The 21,090-nt window shown below is 34.6% G+C and overlaps 2 protein-coding genes across 2 annotated transcripts; both read right to left on the reverse strand.

The window, feature by feature from the left end:
* Nucleotides 1-2,260: 2,260 nt before the first annotated feature.
* On the reverse strand, nt 2,261-6,467 carry LOC11407034 (uncharacterized). Its single transcript, XM_003612971.4, has 5 exons — nt 6,018-6,467; nt 4,242-4,939; nt 3,694-3,826; nt 2,696-3,018; nt 2,261-2,598 (listed from the first exon to the last, which is right to left on the reverse strand). Exons 1-5 carry the CDS (start codon nt 6,366-6,368, stop codon nt 2,472-2,474), a joined length of 1,632 nt encoding a protein of 543 aa, XP_003613019.1. The 5' UTR covers nt 6,369-6,467; the 3' UTR covers nt 2,261-2,471.
* A 4,303-nt stretch (nt 6,468-10,770) lies between these two features.
* On the reverse strand, nt 10,771-19,555 carry LOC11407357 (translation initiation factor eIF-2B subunit beta). The gene is made up of 11 exons (XM_003612975.4): nt 19,351-19,555; nt 17,833-17,897; nt 17,506-17,660; nt 16,211-16,498; nt 15,433-15,562; nt 13,584-13,691; nt 13,371-13,473; nt 13,109-13,234; nt 11,627-11,811; nt 11,384-11,511; nt 10,771-11,185 (listed from the first exon to the last, which is right to left on the reverse strand). The coding sequence occupies exons 2-10, from the start codon at nt 17,883-17,885 to the stop codon at nt 11,415-11,417; spliced, it is 1,245 nt and encodes a 414-aa protein (XP_003613023.2). The 5' UTR covers nt 17,886-17,897; nt 19,351-19,555; the 3' UTR covers nt 10,771-11,185; nt 11,384-11,414.
* Nucleotides 19,556-21,090: the final 1,535 nt, after the last annotated feature.

The following is a 21,090-nucleotide window of genomic DNA, read 5'->3' on the forward strand; positions in this document are numbered from 1 at the left end:
TTGGCTCTACCGTGTGTTGAGTTCATCTTTTATTTAGAAGAATGGGGTCAAAGCCATGTTTTAAAAATCAAACTGAACTGTTCAACCGGTTGAACTATGAACTGACACTGTCTAAGCTTCGGTTATTTGAGTGGTTTGATCACAGTTTCGTCTTATTCAAATTAAGCTGTTGAACCATAACTTGGAGTTAAAAGTCTCACTCATTGGTTCAATGTCCGATTCGTTTAATATTGGGTTAAAGCTTGAAAGAATGGAATTCTTAAAAACACGATCGCACAGGTTCTAATACCTTACTGAGACGATGTTGTGTGTATGGGCTGCACACATGATCTCAATTACTATTGGTAAGCGGAGTAACACTACTAGAAAAAGAAAAATCAGGGAGGGAAATTAGTGACGGAAAAAATAAAATCTCTCACAAATTTGTTGGTCGCAAAATTTTGTGACAGAATTAGAGAGGGATTTCATGTTTTCCCTCACTAAATTTCCGTCACTAATTTTTATTTTTTTAGTAGTGTAATTAGGAGTTAACTTGCAGCCTAATATCAGTAGCTTGTAGGCTGTAGCCTAATTACTACGTAATTATTATTATGGTTGACTATTAATAATTGAGGTAGTTTTAGCTGCAATATTGATTTTCATTTTATAGAACTGTCATTTATTTTGATGTATTAAAAGGTCTAGAATGCATAAAAATAGTACCATTTGAGACTACAAGAATATTGCAAGGGATAGACTGGTAGAGCTTGGTTCTTGTGCAAGCTCCATGTTTCCATGAAATGAAATATTTATTTCTTCCAGACTTTGCATCTTGCATGCAAAACTGCAGAGCATGAGTAGGTGTTTTTTCTCTTTTCCAATCCCATCATAATCAGGGTTGGGCAGTGATCATGCTTTTGATTCAGATTCTTTTAGCCTATATTCTTGGAGTTGAAGCTGGGAAGATGTGTTTTATACGTAGATCGCTGCTTGATAAATTGAGCATTAGGTTGTGGGTGATTACTCGATATATCCTTCAAAATGCTCAACCGATCGGGTCATAACTCTAGATGGACATTGTTTGAGAAATTTGAGGTGCTTATAAAGCAATCCACTCATTCTAGTTTTTAATTATCTTGATAAGAGCTGCTTCAATTTTCAAAGGTCCGATAAATTGTAGAATTTGGCATATTGACAAAAACAAGTTGGATTCTTGATAGGTGAGAGAGAGCTATACCGATTGAAGAATCAAGATAAAAATGATTGTAGAAGGATTGATCAATTGATAGATAAAAGGGAGAAATCTCGGGCATATATGATCCAGGATATCAAGGAGTTCTATATCAATCAATGATACAGCTCAGGAAGTCCATGCTAAATTTGAGAGCAGTGATTATATCCACCGACCTACAAGTAGTTGGACGAATACGAGCGAAACTTAACATTGTACTATGCATACAGACTTCATTGATGATCACATTCTTTGAGCAATGTAATTACTCCATCCGATCCTAATTATAAGTACCTTTTGAGAGATCAATTTGCCCTAGATATAAGCCTTCTTTCAAGTTTCTAGATACAGTTTTTTTTTTTTAATCAAACATTTCCTAATTAATACTGCTTTTCTTTGGAATACCAAAAGTCAATTGTAAATATACTATAAAGGATAGTTTAGCAATAACATAACTATAAACAAATATACACATTAATTACACTACAATCTTTCTTATTACTATATGTGAAATATGTCAATGGATGCTTATAATAAGAACCACGAAGTATAAAATAACCGCTTTTGTCACTCCAACACACTCTAGTCTCAACCAGCTAGTATCATAAAGGCCTTGTTTCTTGAATGAATGTTTGGAGGGAGAAGATAACGGCTACAAGCCTAGAACATTTCCCTTACAACTTATGCGGCTAAATAATCACATTTAAACCGGAGGAGAAAAAAAACGATAAGGAAAGAACACCAATTTTGGTTACAAGTTTCAGTCTTGAACATTTTGAGTAATATTCAAAAAGCTTAAGCGCAGAGTGAAGTTTTTGCTTCCAAAATCATGATGCTGTGAAATAACCAACAACATAAAAACATGTGTCAACAAGAGTTAAAAACAGATAATTTTTTTTTTTTTTGTTTTGGTCAAGTAGCCTAGTGGCTAGAGCCTCACACAATTTAATTGTGGAGAAGTGGGGTGTCCGGGGTTCGAACCCCGGCCCCTGCATATAATATGCGATATCCCTACCAACTGAGCTAAGCTCACGGGGATAAAACAGATAATTTTTACATGTTGTAGAATATAACAAGAAACCATTAATAAACATATATTTGATCCAACATGGTGCAGTTGTTGTGATGTCCAAAATGTGGTTGATGACTACGTTATGAAGATGAGATATATTACAACATGGGCATGACAATTTTGACATAGACCAATCCAACTATACGCTCAACAAGCTGCACATAACGGCAGACTAAAATACTAGTAAAGCTATTTACTAGAGGGAGAAGTCAGTCTATTTTCCTCTGAGTCATGCTTTGATGAAGAATCCCCACCAAATAATTCCGAGAAGCCCTCCACCTTCACAGGAGGTGCTCTAACCATGCTAATATTGTTCCTATATTCAAATAATGAAATAACAGTCTCAATAAATGTCACTTTAAAGTCACCTGGCAGATGCATTTATTTATTCGAATTTGAATTCATTTACTTACTGTGAGGGAATCTGTGGAGAACCCATCTGTCTAAACTGGGTATTAGATTGAGGAAGGAAATTTGACATTGCAGCCTGTTGATGCCTAAACTGCATTTGATGATGTATGGAATTGAAGGCATTACTATCACTTGGTAAATCTGATGTGTTTTCAAGTTTGACTTTAACCAGTTGTCTGTCCTTATTTACGTCCATAGCAGGGCGAGGAGTAGATTGTTGGCTTCTTAGTCTTTCTAAGTGCAGCTGTTGTTGTTGCTGAAAAGCAAGATTTTGGGGATTAATCATCTGCTGCATCTGTGTATGCATTTGTCTTTGCATCTGAACCTGCACGTTAACAATACATTGAGTAAAACTACAACACATAAATCATAAATCAATCACCCCAATTTCCATCTGATACAATAAAAGAGAGGGAGGTGTTTCTTTTGTGGTGGTGCGGGGAGTCTGCCACAATGTTCGCATGTTTAACTCAGATATCACTCATATGGGGAGAATGGACCTAATGAATCACAAAACCCAACAGTGAAGTACACAATAGAAGGTATGAACAAATATGAATAAGAAACCGTGTCACGTAAATTGGACAGTAGGCAAGAAAAATGCAGCGTAGCAATCAGAGAGTGCGTGTGAAGTGCAGTCTCGTCCAAAGCACAAGTGAAAATTATGACAGGTTGCATGGACCTTATATTACCACCTCCCCTAACAACTGGACACAATTGTATCCAAATAACATGCCATACATATAAAATAATAAATTGATGGATGCTATAAATAACTTTGTTTTGGTCACTAATCTAAGAAGAAGAAAAAAATTCTACTTGAGACACAGGGTAATTTTGTTTTGAAAAAGCACTAGGTACATATAGGAAAGTAATCTAGGAAAATACTAATGATCCTAAAAAAGAACTCTGTGCCCGATGCATGTGCTATTTTCACATCCATGTTGCACACCAGTATCTTACAACATTAAACAATGCAGAAAGAAGTAGATATAAGTACTTGCTGAGGTAGTCGAAGGGAGTTTTGCTGTTGTTGCTGCAACTGAGACTGAATTCCATGAGGACGTTGCTGACCTTGTTGTATAATATTTCTGGAGTCATCTTTAACCACATCCACTAATGGCGCAAAATTACTGCGAGCATGAAGGGAAAATGTTAAAATGGATCCATTGCATGTTTAAGATATCTTGATTCAAAAGCAAACTACAAATCAGGGAAATATTTGCAAACTAAGATATCTTGATTCAAAAGCAAACTTCAAATCAGAGAAATATTTGCCTACAAAATGCACACATAATACACTCGAGCATCAAAAAGTTTACAGCAGCACCACATTTTATTGCCAGATATTTCTATCCCAAACAGATAAGGTAGACCAGTATCCAAGAATAGAAATCTCGACAAAGGACACTTGGATATAAGAAAATTTATTTTCACATAATGTAAGACCAAGTTATATTTTGGGGGATGAGGGTGTTCATTTTCTTTTAGAGAATTTATTCTCCTTTTTCATAATCATAGGAATTTCAACAAGAATATCAAACATACCTAAATCCCACAGTTTTAAGCAACATCTTTAGAAGATCAATGGCAGAGCACTGTTGGTTATAACTATCAGCAAGTACTTTCAAATTGGTTCCTATTTTAACAATACGTTTGCTCATCACTTCAGACAAGTATTCAGTTGGACCTTCCATGGCAGCTTCAAATCCTGCACCCAACAAAACGCGAGCCACTACCTTCTGAGAGAGCTTCACTGCTTGCTCACGACCAAGAACTATTTCATTTCCCTCACTTACCAACTTCCCACGGTACAACCCTCCCCCGTGTTTCCCGTTGACATACTCCGCATTCCGAGTCATAACAAGAGGCAATGTATCAAGCACACTAACTATCCTCTCTTTCTGGTTATTATTATTCTCCACCCTATCAGTCACTGGAATTGCACTCTCAGGTACAGAGTTCCACGCATACGTTATCTCCGGAAAAACAAACTCATCGTCATCACCATCAACTAAATTACCACCGTTTGATTGATCCATAACCTGATGTTGTTCTTCATTAAACACTACACGCCTCTTTTTACGGTTACTACTACGCATAATATAGGAAGCCATCTCCGCTGGAGAACGCTTTGGTGACAATTCTCTGTCCCACATAACTAACTTCTTGTTAGCCTTATAATTCTCAATCACTTGATTATACCACGTTTCAGGCAACTCAGAATCAACATATCTCGATCCAACCTGCATTACAGAAAGAAGAAGAAAAAAAAACAGATTAATATTTTGGTCCAACAATACACAAGTAATAACTGTGTAAATCACCCTTTTATTCCTCCAAAAATATGAAATGACGTATTAATATCTGAACTTTAAATTTCAGTTGTCTAGAGCATACTCAAATTGCCATGTGTTTCTAGATATTTGTTCAAGACTTTCATTGATTTCTATTCTTCAATCAGTACTCATTTGTTAAAGTTTGTATTTTTTAAATCCTATTTTAAATAATCACTTTTAGGAATTTTTTTGTGATACAGCTTTTTTTGACTGGTCTGTGTTACCGCTTTTAAAAAGTGAAGAAAATCTAAAAAGTGCTTAAATCGAGAAGCTGTTCCGAGTCATCTTCGGTTGAAAATTGTGATAAGCAAACACAAAACAGTCTGCTTTTCTTAAAATCCTCTAAATCATTGAAGGTCAAAATCACTTTTCTCTTAATATGTAACAACAACAGCAACAAGAAAAAATGAGTCTTAAATATGGTGTATGATGCCGTAAAGTTGTATCATACACCATATTTCTAATCAACTAATTAATCTCTACATCTTTCCTAATAGTTTCTCGATTAGTTTTTCAAACTCTTCCTATGCCTCTAGTGATTTGTCTACTTATGATCTACTCCTTACTATAGAATCTCCAGGTATTCCCAAACCACCTAAGCCTATTAACAAACTAAGGCCCCCCGTTTGGATTGAGCTTATTTTGAACTTATGATGAAAAATAGCTTATGCAAATAAATAAACTTTTATATTAATTTATAAGTTTTCACTAACGAAAATTTTATCTTTATAAGCTGTTTTTATCATAAACTACCTCAACAAGCTTATGAATAATAAATAAAAGCATATTTATTTGCATAAGCTCAAGATAAGCTCAATCCAAACGGGGCCTAATTCAATTTCAGAAATTAAATTGTGATTTAGTAAATTTAATTCACAATTAGCCAGTCATACAATTTCTAAGAACAAATTGCTAATCACACAATAATAATAATAATAATAATAATAATAATAACAATAATTGAAAATTTGGATAAGAAACAAACCTTGGAGTTGGAAGAACTAGGAGCATTATTGTTATCAAGAGTGAAGTAAACATCATCAGGATGCAAATGAAGAAAATTAGGGTTAAGTTTGGAGACATTAGGGTTAGAAGAGAGAGAAATGGAGGAAGCAGCTTTATCAAAGAGAAGAGCACGAACTCTGAGTTGAAGATGAATGTGAAGAGTAGATTTGGAAGAATCGGTTTTCATGAAGGAATCCCAAGAAGAAGGTGAAGAGAGAAAAGGTACGAAGTTTGTATAATTGGAATCGCCGAGCCATTTTCGCCATACTCCATGGGTTTCGAGGTTGCGAGCAAGGTCGTAGCCGCGTCCGTCAGTGCCCAGTAGAGACATGGCTGCTTTTCGTTTGCTCACTCTCTGATTTGTTCATGTGAGGACTTCGTGGTTTTTGACTTTAATTTGACTATCCAACTCACATTCGATATCCATTGTGATTTAACTCATGTAAGAATCCGACGGGAGTTTCACAGGTGTTTTAAGTTTTTAAGATTTCAGATAAATTTTTAAGTTTTGAGTTTGTTTCGGATATGTCCAACCTCCGTTAAGCCAAAGTTGTTATGCCGTTAAACAAAAGTTGATCTCCGTTAAACGGGTGAGGTGGTTCTCTCTGACTCTTGGCATCAATCTTTTTCCAACCAAATCAACTTTGATTTAACGGACAAATCAACTTTGGCTTAACGGAAAAGACATATCCAAAACAAACTCGAAACTTAAAGACATATCTCAAACCTTAGAAACTTAAATGACCTATCCAAAACAAACTCGAAACTTAAATTATCTATTTGGCTTTCTTTATATTTGCACTAGATAACATGTTTTACCACTTTTGCCTGGTCAATCTTATTCTACGTCCATAAAGATTCTCTCCCTCTAAAGTTTAAACTGGGATTTCTCATTGCACCACTTCATCTCCAGATTCAACCATACATCACTTCCCTGCCCTTCCCTTATAGCTCGATACAGTGGCGGAGCCAGACAAAAATATTTGAGGTGGCCGTCATCAAAATAAACTAAAATATATATACCATATTGTATACAATACCTTAATTGCAATAAACATAAAGTTGATTATTACAAATTTAAACTATATAATACATAAAGTCGATCATTAAAAAAAATTAAACTACAAATTTATATTCGATTATTACAAATATCTATTAGGAAAGCTTGAAATGAAAAATTTGGAGGTTATCAACATTGGATTTAGTAAAATTACTTTGCATTCAGGCAGTTCGGAAATTGCCCCAGTTGATTTTTGAATATTTGGAAGGGTTCTTATCGTTTTTCAATTCTGATTTTCTTTCTTCTAACTTGTAAGCACAGTCAAGACATCAGTGTCCTTGTGATGTCCAAGACCAAGAGCCAGATGAGTGTAGGGACAAGGTGGATAATGGTTGAGTCTTATGTTGCTGGTGTTATGTATAAAGAAGTCACGGATCCTATTTGGTACTAAACCTAAACTCACTGCAATAAGTTCCATAAATTTATATGCTAGTTTCTCCACTTCTGCATATTCTTGGCATGCTTCCCTATTAGTATTAGAAAAAGTGGGGATGTCATGGTTGTAAAATTCATTTTAATCCAAGAGTATTTTGGTAATTTTTACAAATTAATGGGGTGGCCATGGCCATCCCCTGTCCTCACGTGGCTCTGCCAATGGCTCGATATCTCTAGATTTTGGCCACTATTTTTTTTTTTTTTTTAAAAATCTCACATCACCTATCAAACCATGCTTGACAACAATTTTTTTTTTTTTTTTTAAAAAAGTCACAACTTTAATCCCAATATGACAAGATAACAATTTAAGTGATACCAATTTTTTTTTTTCTTAAATGCATTTTGGTGTCACAACTTTCATCCTCTATTTTTAAAAATCTTTTTTTTTTTCTCCCCAATTTCACATTTTTCTAAAATTTACACTCCCATCCTATATTGGGGTCATTTTTGCAGATGCGGCCTATTCATGTCAGCAAAAGCTACCTAATAAGCATCATTCATGAGTATGACATATCAGCAAAATGATCCAAAAATGAGAGATGAAAATACAGAAAAAAGTAAAATTAGGGAGAAAAATTAATTTTTAAAATAGAGGGACAACACTTTATTATTTTGAAAATAAGAGGACTAAAAGTTTATTTAAGCCATTTTTTATTTTTAATTTATTGGTTTTTCATCGTGGTTTAGAAATGTTAGTCTAAGCCTCTCCATTTTGGTTTTAAAGATTTATCGGTTTTTCATCCTAGTTTTGAAAATAAGGAATAGAAGCTGAAAACTTTTTGCCCCCTCTACATTTTTCTCTCCTCCTCTCCTTATGCGCATACTCATCTACAACTTGAATATTCATTCACAACTTTCGAGTGTGAGCCACAATATGTCACCTTATTTTTGGATTTTGGTTTTTCTTCTTGGTCTAGGAATTTGTTAGTCTAAGCCTCTCCATTCTTGTTGATATTGAGGTAGACGGTTCTAGATACCTTGACAATTTTTATTTTTGAGTTTCAAAGAATCTAACTACAAAGCTCACAAATTAAGTGTCGAGAAATGTGGATATTGCAGGTTTAAGTCTGCAGTCCAAGATATCATATCCCAAGACACATTAAAAGACATGAAGGTTAAAAAAAGAAGGCAATGAAAACGCACGTTTGGAGGAGGAAAATGTATTTCCAAACATACACTTTATAAAATCTAATTTTCCCGTTATAAGTATATAATTTGAACTTACCAAACATTGTGCCTAAATCACAATAACTTCCTATTTCAGCTAAAATAATCACAAGGCCTGCACTGCACAACTGTTATATGTCTTTTGATGGAAACAAGTATGTTGATGCTGCACTGATTCATTTATATGGAAAATGTGGAAATGTAGAAAAAGCAAGGTCTGTTTTTGATTCGTTGACTAAGTTAGATGTAGTATCCATAAACACAATGTGGAAATGTATAGGCTTTTGTTGATTCTTCAAAATTAATTTTGATATTACAATGACATTGTTTTACTTTCTTAAACAAAATAGTAAACAGTCAGATCTAAATAAGTATAAAACTGTGAATGCAAGAATATTGAAAAAAAACAGCAGTTACATACAAAACTGTAACGTAGTTATTTTCCGTGCCTCTCTGGGTTTACTAAAACTGAAGTAAGGTATGTATACAAAACAAGAGTGAGTTTTGGTTTCACTTCCGCATACACTCAACTTATAAACTGTAGCTTTGATCCTGATGCGTGTTGGACATTCATCTACCGCAAAAACAACCAAGCACTTAGTATCAGTACTGAATGGTGTGATGGCGTAACCAGAGGTCATACATACATAACCATACGGAAATCATCATATTTGACTGGACGTGAATTCCACTGGAAGTGTTTCTGAATCTGATACAACATGACATAACATTCTTGTCGTAGTAATTTGACAATATCACTGCAAAACAACATTAATGTACAACTTAAGGTCAGTGACAAGGTTGCCTAAAGACTAATACATAAAGCCAGAACATCTGAGTCAAAATTATATTCCCCTCAACACAATAAATAGTTGCGTCTATTATTCAAGATGTATGCTTTCTCATACTGAACTATATAGCAGAAGCCTATACCTTGGTTATTAAACCAACATATTTCAGATACTTATTAGTTACCACACTATTAAACCAACATATACTAGTATTTATAATCAAGCTAAAAAAATGTCATGTTCTAGCTCCAACGCAATACTCCATTCTAATCCAGTTCAAAGTCTCCAAGTCTCTCCCTATTGAACACATAAAAGAGAAAGGATATATTTCAATCTTAGTTTGTATAATAAAGTGATCACAAATATCTCTCTAAAGCAAACTCCAATGTCTACGGGATTAAACTAATAATCACCTGAAATACCTTCTTAGTGTTGTTCCATACCTATTTATATCTCCCATCCATATACTCCAAAGATTCATAGTAAGGTATCATCTTCTAGATTCATAAATATAGGCTCTCTGAAAGTTTCGCTATATGCCACGGCTTCTTGGAAAGGGTCCATCATCCCCAACCTTGATCAACCATATTTGCGATCACATGTGTAGAATACATGTGGAGCATTCACAATCTCAACTTCACAGAGTGAGCAAACTAATTGACAATGAAAACTCTAAGTTCTAAGATAATCTTGCTTACAATTTCGGCAAAGGCACCTTATGACGTTCTTAACTTCGGCAGGGATGTTCAATCCAAGTTCCAGTTTCCAGAAACATGCAAAGGGATGGTGCTACCAAGCTATCCATTAAAGTTTTGTGCCCAGTTTTTATATTAATAACTCATCTCACATTTTTATATTAATAAAAGATTTATAAACAATTGAGAGACATAAGAGAGAGAAAAATTGAGAGGATTCTCATTCCCACAATTGGCAAGCAAGTTTTACTATGTTGATTCACTTGTTAGATTTCGACAAATTATGTCAATATGGCAATACATAGTCTCAATTATTAAGAGTTGCACTATTTGCTCACTGACAATTTGGCAATACACACCTACTAATCTATTCAGTTTTACGCTAAACACTTCTTTCTTTCTTTTTTGACCAAAACGCTAAACACTTCTTTTATTATTGCATTTTTTGTTGTTGAAGGAAACCTGTTTTATAAGAACCAATCATTGAGTTATTAACATTGATGTCATCTCAAACAAATGAGCTATTCTTTTAAAACGCACTGGTGTACCTTTGATTTGCACAGGGTAATAATTATTAACGCCAGGTTCTAAAAATACACTCAAACAAACAATGAATACATTACCATTTACCACACATTTCAAAACAAACAATCCACTTATACTTCATGTTGTTAAAAATCTACTGTCAGTCATTTTATGAAACAAATTTCAGACAACTACAGTTTATGTATACTATTATCATTTCTTTGAGTAGAAAAAGATATACAAGTCAAAAAAGTAGGGGGGACACCCTTGATAGCCTGCGATTGGACAAAAAAGTAAAATAAATAAGGGTTATGCCCCGGTGGTAAGCAATCACAAAAATGGAATTTTCCTTCTTTCACAGGGTATTTTCACAGATCATTTCCCGTATACAATTGCATCCTCCCAATTCTCAGCACTACAAGGTTCATTTTCTCCCGCATTTTAACATATCTCTTCAGAGGACAACATAGACACCCTGAAAATTGAGCATTGAAATGTCATTACTCCATGATAATAGACGCTCTTCTAAAACAGAAAATTCATTGCAAATATCACTACACTCATCCCTTTTGTTTCATAAATTAACACAGCTGCTTCCACAGTCCTCTTCACTCTCGTTATAATACTATACACATAATGACAAACAAAAGTAAATAGGCATTCAGTTATTTACCATTGTAGGACAAAAATTGGGCCAGCTGAACTCAACTCGTGGTGGCAGGTCTTCGTTTCACCACCAAATCATCAGCTGAGTAGTAGTCAGCAATGAGCCGGTACATGTATGATGGGTTATGCCCTCCTCTGAGAAGAAGTCATTTCCAAGCCAGAAAAAGCAAAGAAAGAAACCAATTAGTACACATTTTCTAATTTCAGTGACCAATAAAATCTATTTACTATCAGCTAAAGTTCAACTTACGTGTCGGTAATAAATAAACTAACAAGTTTTGGTGGCACATAATCGAATGTTGGGTTAACGACATGAAGAGAACCTCCACTTGCAGAATCCATGCAATCCGAGAACTCCCCAAAGTCAAGTAGCTCAGATGGGGATCTCAGCTCATTCAATAGGACTTCAGGATTGTGTGGATATAAAGGGCACAACTGTCAATAAGATAAAGCCACATTCAACAAAAGCCTAACATTTGGCAACTGTTAAGAGGAACCAGATCAAAATTTAATTCCAAAACAGGGCTATGGCACCAAAGTTTTCTTGCTAGCAATTAACAAAAAGCCTAGAGATATTGTGTATTGGTAATATTATCATAATTTGGATACATCTTAACTGAACCAATAACTAAGAAGTAGCCATTTCATTATCATAATACAAAATGAAAATATTGTTCAGTTTCAATTTTCCAATCTACCAATCCTATCATTACGTCAAAAATATTTGAACCAATTGGAACATATTGAAATAACTAAACTTCAAACAAATTCGTTTAGAGATTAGATGTATACTACATACAGCCAACTAACGAATAATTATCTAAATTTCAAAAAATTATTGGCACCTCGTACCTATTATAATGAAAACAGAAATTATACTCGAATATCTCCAAAATTTAAAGAATCGGAACAACCAAGGTCCATAAGGATATATCTATTAAAAATAACATGTTTCAACATCACCTCGTTGCAAATGGAAGAGAATGAGTAAGGACTTGGAATTGTGATTATGGTTTGATATGATTGATAGTCTGATTTGAGAACAAAAAAAACTAAAACACTTCACACTTATTTATACAAATATAAGACTCCAAATTCTACTTAAAAAGGAAAGAAATCATGATAATAACTAACAAACATGAAAACTAATCTTAAGTGATTGTCGAAGATACTCTAAGATGATATCAAGCAATTATACGCTATGTTTATAAAGTAACATTTTTTACAATTCTTTTAAAACTGCTACGACCTCATAAATCTTTTAATGCATAATAAGTTGTCTAAGTAGGTAAAACAAGTATCGAAATGTTAACAAACATTTATATAAACATTTATTTGGTTTGACTATTCATAATTGGTTAACTATCACAATGATTATCCTTCATTTCTACTAAAATAGAAAGGTTAAAAAGCTGAACTAGTGCCGCATATCCATCCATATAAATTTGAAATATCAAACATGAACTATCAAATAATGTCCGGTGATTATTCATCTTGAAATGCAATAAAACAAGTTAAAGAAAAGAACACATTGATTAAATATTTTGATTCTGATATTTCAGGTTCCAAAATTGCAAATTTTCTATGTGGAAAGAACATGTTGAATTCTTTGCTTCCCACAGATTCGGTAAACAATAACCGGTTTCCATATTTAACAGAACAAAAATAATTGTGAGAAGATTTGGTAAACAATAATTGAGATAAATTTAAATACTATAAGTTAGCATTTCACCTTGTGACTTCCAGCTAGTACGACAAAAGGAACAGCATGCCTTTGAGCCGCAAGTGCAACCATATTTAATCCAACTGGGGCAATTACTCCACCATTAGCCATGACAGCATGAGCTCCAACTATAACCTATATAATGGCAGGATTTTTAGATATGTTCACTCAGGAATAACTCCACCACTTACATCAGCTTTGTAAGTTGAAATCAGGTTAAATTTTGCATAAGAGTCTTGATTCCAAAAAGAATGGTGGGATTTTCACATACCATGTTCACTCGGGAAATCATGGCAAAAACTGCAGAATCCGTAATCACTGTGGTTTGTAAGCCTCTGGCAGCCAATTCCTTTGCAAGGAGATGTCCCTGATATCTGATCGCACGTAATGTCAACATTAAATGATCATATGAATAGTATAAAAAATACATTGATAATTGAACATCACCATCCACGACATATGTAAGACAGCCACAACCACCAACCTTGGGGCACCTTCAGCAACAAACACCTTAAATGATCTCTTTTTCTCTTTTGCAGCACAGAGAAATTCCAACACAGTCTTTGAACTTCCCAGCGTTAATATTACCTCACTGAAAATCATGGAAATAAAGTGTAAACAAATAAGAAAAAGAATCAAAAAAAGAAGTCTTCTAACTTTAAAAGAAAAATATCATCCTCTTTCTATCTATCAAGACATAATCCCATAATAAATCAACAGAACATTTGTGTTGATTAGTTAAGATGAGATGAGGGGAGCATGAAACAACAACAACAACAACAACAACAATAAAAAAAATAAAAAATAATAATAATAAAGAAAAATTACACCCATCGCCCTTTAACTTAATTTCAGATAACGAGTTCATCCTTTATCTTTTTTTCGCGACATTTTCATTCTTTTGGCCCATTTGCATATGAATTTTCAAGCATCAAATCTAAAATTCATATGAAATAAAATCATTTTGAATTTTCAAGTGAAGAACTATTTGAACATTAAGAGCTCATTTTGAAATAAAATCACATATTTGAATCTTGAAAATTCATATGCAAATTGACCGAAAGGGCGAAAATGACGAGAAAAAAAGATAAAGCAAAAAAATAGTTACCTGAAATTAAGTTCAGGGATGACAAGTGTAATTTTGCTTATTAATGATAATAATATTAATAAGTGAATAGCCAAATGCTAGTCCTATATATATAAGCAATCCTCAGCAACTTAAGATATAGATGAACAAAATAGCTCATTTTCCAAATAAACAAAAAACAACAAACCACGAGAAAGTTATTCTCAAGAAGATTTGGCTGTTTTACAAATTATATGGCATTTATTGAACATATATATGTGACCTTCAAAGTTAATAGTATGTGATGTAATTGAAAATTACACTTTGACCATTATATCAGCCAATAGCAGGTATCCCCAGCAATACACTATCACATAATAAAATAATTAATCATTACCTTTTTTGTTTTACATTCAAGACCAATACCTCAACCATGCTTTTACATTAAGGTAATTTAATCTCAAACAGCCTCCATGAAAAGCTTTAACTAAAGTGTGGCTTGATAAATTTGACCATACAAATAGTTAAATAAAATTATTTGGGATCTTAAAGTTATATCCGTCTTTGTAATTTTAGTCCAATCCTCACCACTACTAAAATAATGTAGAAAACACTCGAAAACAAAGCACTGGACTTTTAACATAGGCATTGTTTCTTATCTAATTGTTATAAAGAACAATAACAGTTTCGCTTATGAATAAGAATTTAACCCATCTAGAAATAGTTGTATATTCACCATATGGCATAGTATAGAATACTCCACTCTAGAAACTAAGGGTGTGTTTGGATTGAGGGTTTAGGAGGGGAAGGGAGGGGAGGGTTTACTTTTCTTTTTTAAATAACGGACTATATAACATGTTTTTCTAAAATAAATTATGTGTGATTGAATTATTATATGATCGTTTATCATGTTAATATGTTAACTTTTTAAAAAACATTTCATAGTGTTCGTAATTTAAAAATGAAAAGTAACCCCTCCCCTCCCTTCCCCTCCTAAACCCTCAATCCAAACACACCCCAAAGCTATCAATGTCTATTTAGAGCAGATTAAGAGAGCTTAGCATTGGCTACAGCCTACAAAGTGAAATAGCATGACTCTTGGCACAGGGTAGGCTAAAAAAATTGGCATGCAAATATGTACAAATATCCATATAAGCCTTTCAGAGTCAACGACCAATCGTGCCTATGGTGAGCAGGTATAAAATGTTTTCAAACAGGCAAAAGATAAACACACACACATCTTAGAGTAGATTAAGGCGAAACCCACTTTTGATGAATGTGCTCTACTGCTTGCTCAGCTATTTGTTCATAGCAAGTAGATATGTCTTGAATAAGTTCATTAACTGCTTCAATGACATCATGCTTCAACTTCCGACCTCTTGAACTCTTATCAACAGCTGAAACAAAGAAAAACAAAACTCAAACTCAAAACGACACAGGCAATTGAATATCAGAACAACAAAAATTTCACTATCAAATGCCACTAGAAGGAAGAAAAAAAAAAAAAAAGGGCAGCCCAGTGTACAAGGCTCCCACCAAATGCAGTTTGGGGAGCATATATGTATGTAATCTTTCCCCCGCAAGCAGAGAGGCTGTGTCCAAGATTTGAACTCATGACCTCCAAGTCGCAAGGCAGGAACGTTCCATTGTGCAAAGTCTCACCATAAATAAGAATGAATGGATAATAAACAAACAATCGCAACGATCAACAATTAAAGTATACAGTAATGTCAATGAAGCATTCTGATGTCATTAGAAAAAGACAGGAAACGTATTACATTACATCTAAGCATTAATTGTACCCAATAAGGTTATCTTTATTAGAAACGAAAACTTGTCTTAGTATGATTTTTGGCAAGTAAAAGATTACATAAGAAACAGAAAAAATAGCAGTTTCTCCACTGGATATCAAGTAAAGACACAAGCATGATTCCTTCACATCAAGTTAGCAGGCAAAAAAGAAAAGAAAAATACAACATGGTCAACAATATTATAAAAGTTATTTTATAACATTATCAATCTTAATAGCCTGTTGCCATACTCACATCTACTTTTCCCTTCAGAATCACCCCCTGAAGAAGATGTGTGTGGAATGGCAGCTGAAATAGGTGTGTCCTCTAGAAGAGTTTGCAATGATGGTGGACGCAAGGTGCTTCTTGCAGCAGCTGCAACAGCAGCAGCAGATAAAACAGGATAATCATCTCGCTCCACATCATCTTCATCATCACTTACAGCTGATAGCTCCAAACCATCTATAGCAGCTGTGGCAAGGGAAAGATCCTCCTCTCTTATAATGTGCAAAACACGCCTCACAATATTTCCCACAGCAAGCTCTGCAATCGCATACATAACATTTTATGATAGGCAAACGATAAATCAATCTCCATTATCCACAAATCACAATAAACCATTGTGCATGACGATATTAGTTTAATATCTGATATGTGGATCAACGGTCCACACGGTATTAAATTAAGTTCTTGAGGGGGAGAGGAACTCTCAAGCATTGCCTCTGTGTTGCACTATAGCAATAGCTTGGCGAACCCACAGAATAAAATTGTGAATGACGATGCACCCATAAATTAAACTTCAACAAAAGTAAAACTAGGCATAGAGATAGTTTAGATAAACTTCTCCATGAAAATTTATGAACAAAAAAATATTAAAAATACATTGCAATAACCATGAGTATTTTAAAGAAGCTTGGCATAATTTGAAATTAGTTTTAGCATCTCACTTTTTAAAAAATTATCTGATTTAATGATAAGATCAACAGGTATTTGAGGAGAAAGATTGAAAAACCAGCAGAAACTTATTGTTAATCCATCAGATCAATGCGATCTTGAGCAATGAATGAGAGTACATATTTTTAGGGATCATTTGATGGTGCATGGCCTATCCTTGATCTGATTATCTGCCTAAAACTAACTCTAACCCCGTCCCTTCTGTCTATTTAGTACATTCTGTTGGAAAAGTTGGTAGTTATGGCTGTTACATTCAATTAGTTTCTCCTATTCTCCCCCTTCCTCATCACATACACATTGCTAATAAAAAGCCTCCTCTCATTTGACACACACATTCCTAATAAAAGGCCTCCTATCATTTAACTGTCCATAAACACTTATAAGCTTGTAAACACTTTATCATATGGAAAGAACCATAATAAATATAATTAATTGAAAAGTTTCCACAAGTTAGAAATTCATTCAAACTAGCCTTGGGCAATCAGGCAGCAATAAGCCCAAAACACATGTTTGACTTTCATAAAGACAATGAACACAGACCATACATAATGCTTAATTGTAGTATACAAAAAAGTAAAAATTCCATCTCAGCATACCAACAGGGTTAGCAGCGATAAGCTTCTCCCCCACAGCCCTTACTGCACTAATCAGAGCTGTAGCCTGGTGTGTTTGAGGCAACCTCTGCTGTGAAATCACAGACCGAAGCAACTCTGCTGCCTGTTTTGCTGTGGCCTGAGAACCTTCAATTTTACTAGCATCCAAATCAATAAATAAATACATTAATAAAAACAACATTCACAAACACATAGAAAATCACCCAAAAAAAAGAAAAAACGAATCAGTTCTAAAACCTCAAAAGTCACAAAATGTTCCTAATACACAATTCATTGAACTGAGACAGTGCCAATGAAGAAACAATTTACCGTTTTTTAAGCTGATTCAAAAATTCATTAACAAGGGTATGAACATCCGGCATTTTGGTACCAACCTGAAAAAGGGGGAAAAAAACTAATTTATGTAAATACGAGTAAAAGGGTAACCTAAAATAGCATTACAAAACCAAGTATTTTTTATTTTTGAGTTGAAATAACATTCATTTTCTTCTTTGTTGTTTCAAATTTTCAAGTTTTCGCAAAAACCAAATAAATGGAGAAGAAAGTGATTACCAAGGAAATATTGGGGGAAAACTGAGAATAAAGTAGGGGTGTTTGTAGGACGGATTGGGACGGGTTATGCATGTCCCTTACTACTACTAGGCCCTAAATTTTGACCAGGCCAATTGTGGAACCTGAACGGCTGAACCAGACCCTAAACTCGATCAAACCCAATGATATACAGGGTTAAATGAATAAACATCAATTCAATCCCTAACCTATCTTTTTCTCTCCAATTTTGTCCCTAGACTACAAAACATAGTAAGCAGTTCCTAAACTATATGAAATCTGTCAATTTAGTCGTTAAAATATATGAAAATATTTCAATTTAGTCCGTAACATCTTAATATGATGGACTAAATTGACGAATTTCATATAAATCAGTGATTACTTATTACATTTACACGGTTTAGGGACTAAATTGATGGTTTCTTCTAGGTTAAACAGATGCTGGGTTCAACTAAGACATGATCAGGTCGACCAGAACTCAATGGACTACATGCCATGTTATGATCTCACGAACCAGATCACTCAATTAATTAATCTTTTGATTTCCTTTAACATTTCAACATCTCTTAGGACTGAACATTTGGAGCATGAACCAAGTGGCTCGATAGCGGAAGCAAGTAACTCAACAAATCTTGGATATACTATAATATAATCTTAAAATTTTGGTTGGAACTAACTCAACCCTACAAAACCACTTGTAAGATGAGGATTGTCCACACTTAACCACATTCTCATACCATATCTCATCAAATGTAAGACTCTTGGCAATAATTAAAACATTAATTAAAAACAAAAGAGCAAGAGATGGTACATATGTTGCCTTTTTATCTTTCGGAGGTGGTGTCAAATTTATGCATGAGACATATATAAGCAAATAAATGAGAAAAGAAGTGAGGGTCTTGGCCTACATGGTGGCCAATGTGAGTCCATCACCGATTCTACTACACCGCACTTTAGTTTGAAGGCAAAACAAAATTACACGCCAAAGCTGGCCGAAGCAACATAACAGTCCGGACACAACACAGCCAAACAGTAGCCGCATCACAGCCAAAGCCAGAAAAACAAACTGAGCTGCCAAACCAGAGGAAGAAAAAAAAAAAAAAAAAAAAACTAATACCAGACCCTATAACAGCAGCTGGCCGCAAACAAACCAAAACATACAGCTCCAAAAATCAAAATTTCAACAAACCCATTTCATCAAAATAAAAAATTTCACCAAATAGCAACAAGTTAACAACGATCAAGGAATGAAGCTGAGAAAGAAAGGAAACTACAAACCTGAAATTGCAAGATAAAGTTTATCACGGAACGAAGCTGATGATGAAGTGAAATATGCGATGGGGAGAACGATTTTACAAAACTGAGAGGGAGGGATCGATTTAGGGAGGATTACTGGGATTGGGTTTTTGTGCGTTTGAACAAACTAGGTATTGGGTTTCTGTTTTTTTTTTTTTTTTAACTGGAATTGGGTTTTTGTGAAAGAGAGGGCGTTTGAACAAATGGATTGGTTTTTCATTTTATAATCAGGTTTAATTGCAATTTTAGTTCCCCTATTTTTAATTTTTTCCTCTATTTTAAAATTCGACAGTTTAGGTCTCTCTCCATCATATTTTTTAATTATAAAAATCGGATGTGAAATTTTTAAATGTCCTAGAATATGATATGGAGATAGAAAAATATCAACATCGATAAAATTGTAACAAAATGCTCTTAAAAACTTCATTTAAAACATATCATATCACAATATTTTAGACAAAATATATGATAGAGGGACCAAAATTTTAGAATTTTAAAATAGGGGGACCAATTTTGCAAAATGATGAAAATAAAGGGACCAAAACTGTAATTAAACCTTTTAATTATCTCAAATTTTGAGAATATGTCCGGTTTGAAAGTAAACTATCACAAGAGTATGTTGGTTGGCATTAATATTGATGACTCTTGGTTGATAGAAGCCGCTTCTATTTTGTCCTGTAAAATTGGTCGCATTCCTTTTATGTATCTCGGCCTTCCCATTGATGGTGATGCTAGACGTTTGAGTTTTTGGGAACCGGTAATAGATCGTTTATAATCTAGATTGTCTTAGTGGAAAAGCATAAATTTGTCTTATGGGGACCGCTTGATTCTCCTTAAATTTGTCCTATCTTCACTTCCTGTCTACACCCTTTTTTTTTTTTCAGAGCTCCCGCATGTATAATCTATTCCATTGAATCTATTTCAATTAATTTTTTTTGGGGTGGGAGTGAGGATCATAGGAAAATTGTTTAGGTTGACAGGAATTCTATTTGCACGAGTAAGGAGGTTGGTGGTTTGGGGGTTCGGAGATTGAAGGAGTTTAATATTGCTCTTAGTAAATGGTGTTGGAGGTGTTTGGCGGATAGAGATGACTTGTGGTTTAAGGTTTTGTTGTCTTGTTATGGTGAGGAGAGAGAGCGGCTTAGAGAGGGAGGCAGGATGGGGTCAACGTGGTGGAGGGAGATAGTAAAAATTCATGACGGGATAGGTGTTAAGGGTGGGAATTGGTTTGAAGATAGTATAACAAAACGTCTTGGTAACAGTCTTAATACTTTCTTTTGGTCGGATTGTTGGGTGGAGACGGTTTCGTTCAGGGAGAGATTTAGGAGGTTGTAGGAATTATCGATTCATAAGGAGTTGTCGGTGGGCGCGATGCACGCCTTAGGTTGGGGTGAATATGGGGGAGGCTTGAGGGTGGAGGCGTCGTTTGTTAGCATGGGAGGAGGAACTATTAGTGGAGATTAGGAACTTGCTTTCTAATGTTACCTTGCAGAAATCTGATGCAGATGTTTGGCTATGACGACTGAATATAAGTGATGGCTACACCGTCCGTGGTGTGTATCAAATTCTCATGAGGCAGGAGATGCATGACCATGCGTGGAGTCTTTTCCGCAATAGATGGCCGACAAAGGATAACTTGGTGCGACGGGGCGTCAGTACTGTTGACAATCAATTGTGTGTTTCAGGATGTGGTCAAAATGAAACAATAGACCATCTAATTAT

Source organism: Medicago truncatula, chromosome 5 (genome assembly GCF_003473485.1).
Source record: "Medicago truncatula cultivar Jemalong A17 chromosome 5, MtrunA17r5.0-ANR, whole genome shotgun sequence".
Classification (NCBI taxonomy): Eukaryota; Viridiplantae; Streptophyta; class Magnoliopsida; order Fabales; family Fabaceae; genus Medicago; species Medicago truncatula.